This window comes from Penaeus monodon, chromosome 41, assembly GCF_015228065.2.
Source record: "Penaeus monodon isolate SGIC_2016 chromosome 41, NSTDA_Pmon_1, whole genome shotgun sequence".
Taxonomy (NCBI): domain Eukaryota; kingdom Metazoa; phylum Arthropoda; class Malacostraca; order Decapoda; family Penaeidae; genus Penaeus; species Penaeus monodon.
Genome location: NC_051426.1, coordinates 13,135,050 through 13,145,049, shown reverse-complemented (window position 1 = coordinate 13,145,049; position 10,000 = coordinate 13,135,050). Strand labels below are relative to the sequence as shown.

The following is a 10,000-nucleotide window of genomic DNA, read 5'->3' as shown; positions in this document are numbered from 1 at the left end:
TATTTTCTTTAATATTCATATCGCTTTTATTATTCCAAACAGCATATTTATATCCATTTTTCTTTTGCATTTTTTCAAATTTGTATTTTCAGCAACTCAGTGATTTCGCAATATAGCTTCGTAATCTTCGTCAATAAAACATTGGAGAGAACAAATGATCTTCTTTTACAATTAGCTTGATCATCAAATCTCAACAGTTCAGATACTGCGCAACTGCCGAACTCAGCGACGGTCATGCTACGAGGTCACTTATTTAGATTATTTACCTCTAAGCTTTTAATAGCCTACTGTACAGGTTATATCGCTACAGACTGTAATGGCGTCAGTATAAAGCACAGACTGCAGACTTACAACTATTGTCACAGAGTCAGCCTAGCAGATTTTTATAGGGTGTTAAATGGTCTACAATCCCAAAGTTTTTGTTCCGATGCCAGATTTACTATACAGGCTATAACTCTATAGCCTTTGTCTCGGCATCAGCGTGCATATCACAACCTCATAACTTTACAATCTTTATCAGTGAATTTAATAGAATAAAGATATTTAAGTAAACGCGGCAGAATGAACAATTTGAAGACTAAACACACTTAGAACAGACCTTTCCGTTACCTGCCGTCATAGTAGCAAAATGCACTCTGTACACCTTGCAGAAAGTATGAAAAAATGTATCAGCGAGAGAGGAAAAAATAATAATAATAAAAAAATAATAATAATAAATATATATATATAATAATAATAATAATAATAATAATAATAATAATAATAATAATAATAATAATAATAATAATAATAATAATAATAATAATAATCGAACAGACTTTTCGATAGACAGCCTTCAGAGAGGCGACCACACTCTGAATATCTTATAGAAGAGCAAAGTCTAAAAAGAACAGGACATAAAATAATAATAATAATAATAATAATAATAATAATAATAATAATAATAATAATAATAATAATAATAATAATAATAATAATAATAATAATAATAATGATAATATTTGTTTTATCTACAAGAAAAATACAAAAAATACACTCAGAATTGAACGTACTCTAACTAAAAGAATAAACACCTTATAGAAAAGTAAGAAACAAAAGAGAAAGAATAAACCACCAAAAGTAAAAAAGTAAATAAAAAAAATCAAAACGTACAAGAACAAAACAAAAAAAATAAACGAAAAAATAAATAAACAAACATACCTTTCGATACACCGCCGTCATGATGGCCGACCGAATTCTAACAGACTGAGTGAACATCACGTAGAAATAACGGTTCTTCAGTAAGGTCACGAGAACGCATGACGCCAGCAGGAGAGCGCATAGCAGGTAGCCGTACCACGCAGGCTGTTCCGGAGTCGTCATGAAGCTGATGATCAGGCTAGGGGAGGGGGGAGGAGGGAGGAGGTGAAGAAAATGGGTAAATGGGTTGTTGAATAGTTGGTTTTCGTAGGAGATATGGTGATTGAGCGTGAAATGGGTAAGTGGGTTGTAAGAAAATTGGTTTGACGGGAGATGTAAAGATTGAGGCTCAGGGTGAGACGCATAAATTGGTTAAATGTGAGATATGTTGACTGAAGGGGAGAATGAGAAGGGTGAACTGGTCGTAAATTGTGTGGTTTAATAGGAAATATGGTAACTGAGGATGAGATTGGTAAATTGGTTATAAATTGAATGTTAATAGGAAATATAATAATTGAGGCTGAGATGTGGTAAATGGGGTGTGAGTTAAATGGTTTAATAGGAGGCGATTGAGGGCTACATAGGCGAATTGGGTATGAAGTAACTGGTTGAATAGGAAACAGAATTAAATCAGAAACAAAATGGAAGGGAGTGATGTCAGACTGAGGGAGAATGGAATAAATATGATATCGAATAATTGGTTAATAGGACAGACGGTGGGATGCGAAGTAAATGGTGAAACAGGAGGAAGAACAAAGGAAAATAGACTGAGCGAAATTGGTGATTAGTCTGGGGAATAAACTGTAATTGGGAAACGGGATAATTGTTCAAATAGAAAGAATAAGTGCAGCTGAAGATAAGAATGAGGAAGATACGATAAGAGAGGACATGTAATAACTAATGAATGAAGACACAGAAGAAGGAGATAGAATGAGTCTGATAATCAGGCTGGGGAAGAAATAGGTAAATAATTGGGAATAATTATCTGTGAATAAGATATACAATCAGTGAATAATGTAATAACGTCAATATCTGTCGAATGGCCTAAAGCAAAAATTGGCCAAAGACAGGACATGAGAAATAATGGATAAATGAGAAAGAGCCAATAGTTGATAATGAAGAAGTTCAAGACGAGTCGGATAGGGAGACAAATAAACAGGGCAATGATAATGAGAATGATAGTAAAAATAATAACAATACTACTACTGATAATAATATTACTATTAATAACAATAATATAATAATAATAATAATAATAATAATATAACAATAATAATAATAATAATAATAATAATAATAACAACAATAATGATAATAATAACAATAATAGAATAATAATAATGATAATGCTAAAATTAATAATACCATTATCATCATCATCAACAACAACGACAGTAATAATAACAACAATAATCATTAGAATAATAATAATAATAATAATGATAATGACAGTAATAATTATGATCATTAATAATTATAATAATATTTATTATTATTATTGTTCTTATTATCATTATTAATATCATTATTGATATTATTATTATTATCATTATTATCATTATTATCTTCATCATCATCATCATCATCATCATTATTATCATTACTATTATCATTATTAGTAGTAGTAGTAGTATTGTTATTATTCTTATCATTATCATTATTATTATTATTATTACTATTATTATTATTATTATTATTATTATTATTATTATTATTATTATTATCATTAATATTATTATCATTATTATTATCATATCATTATTATTATCATTATCATTATCATCGTGGTTATTATTATCATTTTTATACAAATATTCATCATGTAATAATAATAACATTAATTCCATCAAACATACAGACAATATTAACGAAATACCATCTTCAGTATCATCACCATCATCATAACCATCTTCAGTATGATCACCATCATCATCATAACCATCTTCAGTATTATCACCATCATCATCATAACCATCTTCAGTATCACCATCATCATCATAACCATCTTCAGTATCATCACCATCATCATCATAACCATCATCAAACTGACCTGAGGAGCTGCGGGGTCAAGAAGCGCGATCCCTCCGCCAGGAAGCAGAGGACGCCGGCGCCGAGGAAAGGCCACCGGATTATCCTGAAGAGGCACTGCAGGACGGACCTCTGCCTTCCGCTCACAGGCACCATCGCCGGCCGGAGTCTGCCCGGCTCTCTGACCTCTGCGGGCGCCGTCTTCCCGTCTCTGTGTGGGGCGTGGGCGTGTTAGGTGTGCGTCTGAAGGGTTAGTCGGGGATGGATCGCATTTTGTGTGGTTTGGTGTGGGTGTGTTTGTGTGGGTGTGTGGGGGGGGGGTATGTGTGTGTGTGTGCTTTTTCTTTTAGTTTGTAATTCTAGCAATTTCTTTTCCTCCTCGACGCCCAGCCACCAGGATTCAAATCTTCCATCTTTCCCGCCATTTCCTCCCCCGCCCCCTTCCCCGAGCCCCTCCCCCACCCCCAACCCCCGCCAAGCCCCCGCCCCCTCCCCTACCTGCTGAAGGCGGCGTCCCACTGCGCTGCGAGAGAGGCGGTCGTGTTCTCCGGCTCGACGTCCCAGAGGTCGTCGAGCGTGAGGGGGCGCCGCCAGCCCAGCCACACGATGGATCCGCCCCAGAAGAAGAAGAGGCGGTTCAGGAAGGAGGCCTGCAGTCTTGGCACCTGTTTCTGGAGGGTAAACGGCACGTGGTCTGACCCATGATTTTCTCCAACAATAACGGCTCGCGGAAAGCCGGCCATAATCTGATCACAGACATAAATGACGCTAAACCAAATGCATCACAAATTATCTTTATATTTCCTGCCATTGAACAATCTTTACGGTTTCTTCCATAAAATCAAATAAAAAAAAAATCTGAAAACGTACATGAGACCGGGATAACGAAACGCCCTTTCGTCGTGAACCAAAAACGTACATAAGGACAAGCATCTTCAATATACTATACTCCTATCATCTATCTAAACCCATTTTTCATATACATATCTACCCCAGCTTCACATTATCCCCCATTAAAGTAAGCCAGCTCTCTTGGTGAACTGAGATTTATTTGTTATTTCTTTCCTACACAAACATTTCGAATTAACACTGATAACGTACATAACACTACTACTCAAGAACCAAAATGTATCTCCAATTCATTTCCGAGAAATATTTTCCTTAGTCTACCATCGCTTCAAAAACAACAACACAAACTTTCCTCTCAACTACACAGAAACTCATTTCAAAACCAAACGCACCTTTGATACGAACTAGCCAACAGGAAGTCAAAATAATTAAAGATTTTTTCTTCCCTTCACTTAAAAACTCACTTCACTCGCGTTGAACTTCTGCGTGAGTGAGAGGCCGTCGCTGAAGCAGTTGGCGAGGAACAGGGCGACGGAACAAAGGAACTGCACGAGGAAGGTCACCGTCAGAAAGGGGGGGAGGGAGCGGTCCTGTTGGGGAGGAGCGAAAAGAGTTTTTCACTGGTGTCATTATTATTATAGATATTAGCACTAGTACCGTGAGTATTATAATTATTAGTATCATTATCATTAGCATCGTGATTGTTATCATTAATGGTATCATTATCATTAGCATCGTGATATTATAATTATTAGTATCATTATCATTACATCATCATTTTTGTCATTAAAAGTATCATTATCATTATAATAATATTAATAACATTAAAATGATAATCATCATTATCATTATCATCATTGTTATTATTATCTTTATCATTATCATCATTATCATTATCATTATCATTATCATTATCATTATCATTATCATTAATGTTATTATTATTATTATCATTAACATTATCACTATCAATATTATCGTTATGATCATTACTATCAGCAGCAGCAGCAGCATTATCAAACCAACATCGTCATTATTATTATCATTACTAATATCATCATCATCATTATTATCATTATCAATATTATTATTATTATTATTATTATTATTATTATTATTGTTGTTGTTGTTGTTGTTGTTGTTGTTGTTGTTGTTGTTGCTGCTGTTGTTATTTTTATTATTAGTAGTATAATTTTTATTATTATTATCATTATTATTATTATTATTATTATTATTATTATTATTATTATCATTATCATTATTACTACTACTGCTACTGTTATTATTATTGTTATGATCACTATTATCATTATCATTATTATCATCATCATTATCATTGTTGTTATCATTATCCTTATCATTATTGCTATCATTCTCATTATCATTACTACTATCATTATCATTGTTATTCTTCCTATCATCAATAGTAGTAGTAGTAATAGCAGCACTAGTATTATCATCAGTATTATTATCATTATCATAGCCATTATTATCACCAGAAGAAGTAGTAGTATCATCATCATTAGCATCTTTATTACTATATATATCATTCCATATTTTTTTTCTTTCTTTCTTTTTTTTCTTTTTTAGTTTATTCTGAACAACTAACATATATTTTTCTTTGGGAATACAATTAAATAAATGGTTAAGATAGGCAACTCACCCTCCGAAGAATTACAATGATGGAAGTGTAGAGTTGAGGGAGGCCGCATACTAGTGTCAACAGCCAATAGAACCAGATGATGCCGCTGGTCTGTTGACCTTTTCTCCTCTCCATTAACACGAGCGAAATGTGAAGAACCTAGGTCGAGAAAAAATCAATATATAGATAGGAACATAGAGTGACATATAGTCTATGTGTGAGGGACATAAACAACACACACACACAGATATGTGTGTGTGTGTGTGTGTGTGTGTGTGTGTGTGTGTGTGTGTGTGTGTGTGTGTGTGTGTGTGTGTGTGTGTGTGTGTGTGTGTGTGTGTGTGTGTGTGTGTGTGTGTGTGTGTGTCTGTGTGTGTGTGTGTGTGTGTGTGTGTGTGTAATATATATATATATATATAATATATATATATATATATATATATATATATATATGTATATATATATACTTATTTATTTATTTATTTATTTATTTATGTATATATATATTTATATATTTATATAAATATATATATATACATACTGGCACGACGGCAATCTGAGTTCGAGGGTTCGAGCCACCGGCCGGCGCGTTGTTCCCTTGGGCAAGGAACTTCACCTCGATTGCCTACCTAGCCACTGGGTAGCCAAGTCAGTGATGGTCCCAAGCCCGGATAAAATAGAGAGAATGATTACCTAAAAGGTAACACCGGCACTCTCCGTGGAAAGGAACTGGGGACCCCCACGTACTCACTCCAAGAGCATCACAACATAAAAAAAAACTACAATTATCATGCCACCCCTCCCCGCCCTTCCCCGCCCCTCCCCGCCCCTCCCCGCCCCTCCCCGCTCCGGGAGGTACCCACCTGCGTCGCCAGGAGCACAACGGGCGCGATGAAGTCAGCTGGCGGCACGACCTGCGAGCCAGCTGTCGCCGCCCACGCCAGCTCCGTCGCCACCACGGCCAGCGCAAGCACCGACACCATCTGTGGCCATCAATTACATTAATATTAGTGATAAATAGGATATATATATTAAAATAATTAGGATAAGGGATCATTGGTTCCATCTGTAGTTGAGAGATCGGACCATCTGCCGAGATGGCGTAAGGCAGATATTTATTCATGATGCCATTTCTGTGTGTGTGTGTGTGTGTGTGTGTGCCATTCCTAACTTTTAAAGAAATTTTGAGAATAATGTGTGTGTGTGTGTGTGTGTGTGTGTGTGTGTGTGTGTGTGTGTGTGTGTGTGTGTGTGTGTGTGTGTGTGTGTGTGTGTGTGTGTATGCATGTATGTATGTATCATCATCATCATCAAGGGGCTAACGTCGACGGGCGCGCATGGCCGCATCCACCCTTCGCTTCCAGCCACGAGGATCCCTCGAGGTGAGTATCCAGGCAGGCCCACAGCCCATCTCTAATACCTTGCGACAGGTCTCGTCGAGCTGCCCAAGCCATGATCTCCTGGGTCGTCCCACAGGCCTCCTCCACCCAGGGTTGTTTCGCAGAGAAACAACCTGATGGGCAGGGTCGTCCACAGGGAAATGAGCTAGGTGCCCATATAGCCTGAGTTGGCGATCCCGGATTATGCAAGTAACAGGTCGCCATGATCCAGCGAAGGGATTTGTTACAAAAGGCATCAAGACGAGACTCCAAGACACTGGATAGCATCCAGGTTTCGCTTCCATAGAGCAAAACTGGCAGTATCAAGGCCTTGAAGACACATAGCTTGGTCCTTCTGCATAGGTACTGACATCTCCAAATGCTCTCGTTGATCGAGTTCATGGCTCCTGTTGCCAGACCAATCCATCTATTGACTTCTTGGTCTGACAGCCCAGAGATATGGACTATGCTACCAAGGTATGTAAAACTTTCTGTAACTTCAACATCCACGCCGCAAGCATGGATCGACTGAACGGGTCCCCCTAACAGGACCCCAAAGTCCTGCATCTTGGTCTTGGTCCAGGAGACCTCTAGGCCTAAGGGCTTCGTCTCATTGCTAAATGCATCAAGAGCTGCCACCAGTGACTCCAAAGACTCAGATAGGATAGCAACATCATCGGCAAAGTTAAGGTCTGAGACCTTGATATTTGCACAGTGTTGCTCCACACTGACATTGGCTAGTAGCTCTGCCCATTATCCAGTCCATACGGGTGTTGAAAAGTGTTGGTGCAAGGACACAGCCTTGCCTCACCCCTGAATTAACAGGGAAGAAGTTCGACAGACCCCCACCACATTTTACAGCACTTTCAGTACCAGTATAAAGGCTTGCTACAAGGCCAATAATCTGTGTCGGAATTCCCCTGAGTCTCAGGATCTCCCATAGCGATTCCCGATGCACTGAGTCAAACGCCTTCTTGAGGTCAATGTAGGTTGCAAACAACCCACAACCAAACTCACGACGGCGTTCCACAATTACTTGAAGCGCTAGTATTCGGTCTATTGTGGACTTGCCAGGAGTAAATCCAGACTGCTCCAGTCTCTGATGCCTCAGTAGGTGGTTGCGGATCCATTTCAGAAGAATGTGAGTGAGAACTTTGCCTGGTATGCTGAGCAGTGTAATGCCATGGTAGTTGCTACAATCCCAGCGATCCCTTTTCCAATTCCAGAGAGGGATGACCACGCCCCTCATCAAGTCAGGGGGAATGGTACCAGACTGCCAGATGGCAGGCAGGACTGTATGCAGGCCCCGATCCATAGGTTCACCCCCAGCCTTTAGCAGTTCAGCAGGGATATCACATATGACTGCAGCTTTCCCATTCTTCAGCTTGGAAATCGTCAACTTACCTCTGTTAGGGTAGGAGGTTCCTCGCTGATGGGTGGGTCCGGCACAGGTATTGTGACATCACTTGCATCCAAACTAACTTTTGGAGGGTCTACTTGGTACAACTGCACAAAATACTCAGCCCAACGTTTACAAACCCCAGAATGATCTGAGATGATCCGTCCATCTGCTGATCGGACTGCAGTCATCTGTGAGGAGGGCTTAGGGTTCAGCTTTCTCAGGGCTTGGTAGGCAGGGCGAAGGTCGTTTACCAAGAAATAGCCTTCAACCTCCTCAACAAGATTCCTGATGAACTGTTCCTTGTCCCTTCTCAGCAGTGCCCTATGCACCATGGAGCGATGCAAGACTTGATTACCATTCAGCTGAGCCATGCGACACACTTCAGAGGCCTCTAATGTCTCCAGGGAGATAGAATTCTGCCTTGCCCTCGAGCATACGCCAATGGACTCCTGGGCTGCTTCGAGTGTTACGTGCTTGAAAAGCTCCCACAGAGCAACTGGGTCCGTCAGGTTGTCGAGTTCCGTGAATCGGTCAGAGACTGCCATGGTGAACCCACAGGCACACTCCTCCTCCCTTAGTCTGTCCAAGTGAAACACCTTAGGGTGGCCACTGGAGGGATGGGGAATTTTGAAGTGGACCCGCAGGGTAGCCACAACCAGCCTATGGTCAGTGCACAGATCTTGGCACTCCGGTAAACCCTGCAGTTCTGGAGGATCCTCCATTACGTGCTAACAAGAATGTGGTCGATCTCCTTAGCCACTGTACCCGTATCGCTGTACCATGTCCGGCGATACGGGTTGGAGCGCTGGTACCAGGAGCCAGAGATCCTCATTTTCTGGGACCTAGCAAAGTCCCGGAGAAGGAGGCTATTCTCGCTGCTGGGATCAGCTCCCGAGCCATGGGGGCCGACAGACATCTCACAGCCAGCTCGGTCACAGCTGGATACCACACTGGAGTCGCCCAGAACAATGCGAATATCTCGTCAGGGGCAATTGTCTGCCACAGATGCGAGTTTGGCATAGAAAGCCTCTTTCACATCAAGTTTACATACATCGGTAGGAACGTATACACCAATAAGAGATATGAAGCCAAAAGCATGCTTCAGTCTCAATGCCATAATACGCTCATCAACCAGTGTCACCTCAACTACCGAGGGCTGAAGTCGGCTGGAGATGGCTATGGTTACACCCTGTAGGTGGTGACCATCGCTGCGGCCCGACCAGTAGTAGGTGTACCCACCCATACTGATCGCGCCGCTATCAGGTCTTCTCACCTCTGAAAGGGCAGCCACCTCACCTCCCAGTTGCTTGAATTCCCACGATAGCAGAGGTAACTCCTTATCCTGCAGCAAGGACCGGATGTTCCAAGCGCCTATGCACGCCACCTCTGCCGCTCCCGCCGACGCTGCCCCAAATAAAGGTCGGCGGGCTGTGGGGCCGCCCATCCGCCTGTACATGTATGTATGTGTGTGTGTGTGTATGTATACATATTTATATATATATATATATATATATATATATA

At 40.3% G+C, this 10,000-nt stretch overlaps 1 protein-coding gene across 1 annotated transcript in view; it reads right to left on the bottom strand.

Moving 5' to 3' along the window:
* LOC119598394 (multidrug resistance-associated protein 1-like) overlaps positions 1-10,000 on the bottom strand; it is a 21,639-nt gene that overhangs the window by 894 nt on the left and 10,745 nt on the right. Inside the window, exons 4-9 of the mRNA XM_037948039.1 lie at positions 6,562-6,681; positions 5,720-5,857; positions 4,521-4,646; positions 3,706-3,878; positions 3,230-3,418; positions 1,201-1,378 (exon numbers count right to left, since the gene is read on the bottom strand). Coding sequence (XP_037803967.1) covers positions 1,201-1,378; positions 3,230-3,418; positions 3,706-3,878; positions 4,521-4,646; positions 5,720-5,857; positions 6,562-6,681 — 924 coding nt within the window. The remainder of the gene's footprint in view (positions 1-1,200; positions 1,379-3,229; positions 3,419-3,705; positions 3,879-4,520; positions 4,647-5,719; positions 5,858-6,561; positions 6,682-10,000) is intronic.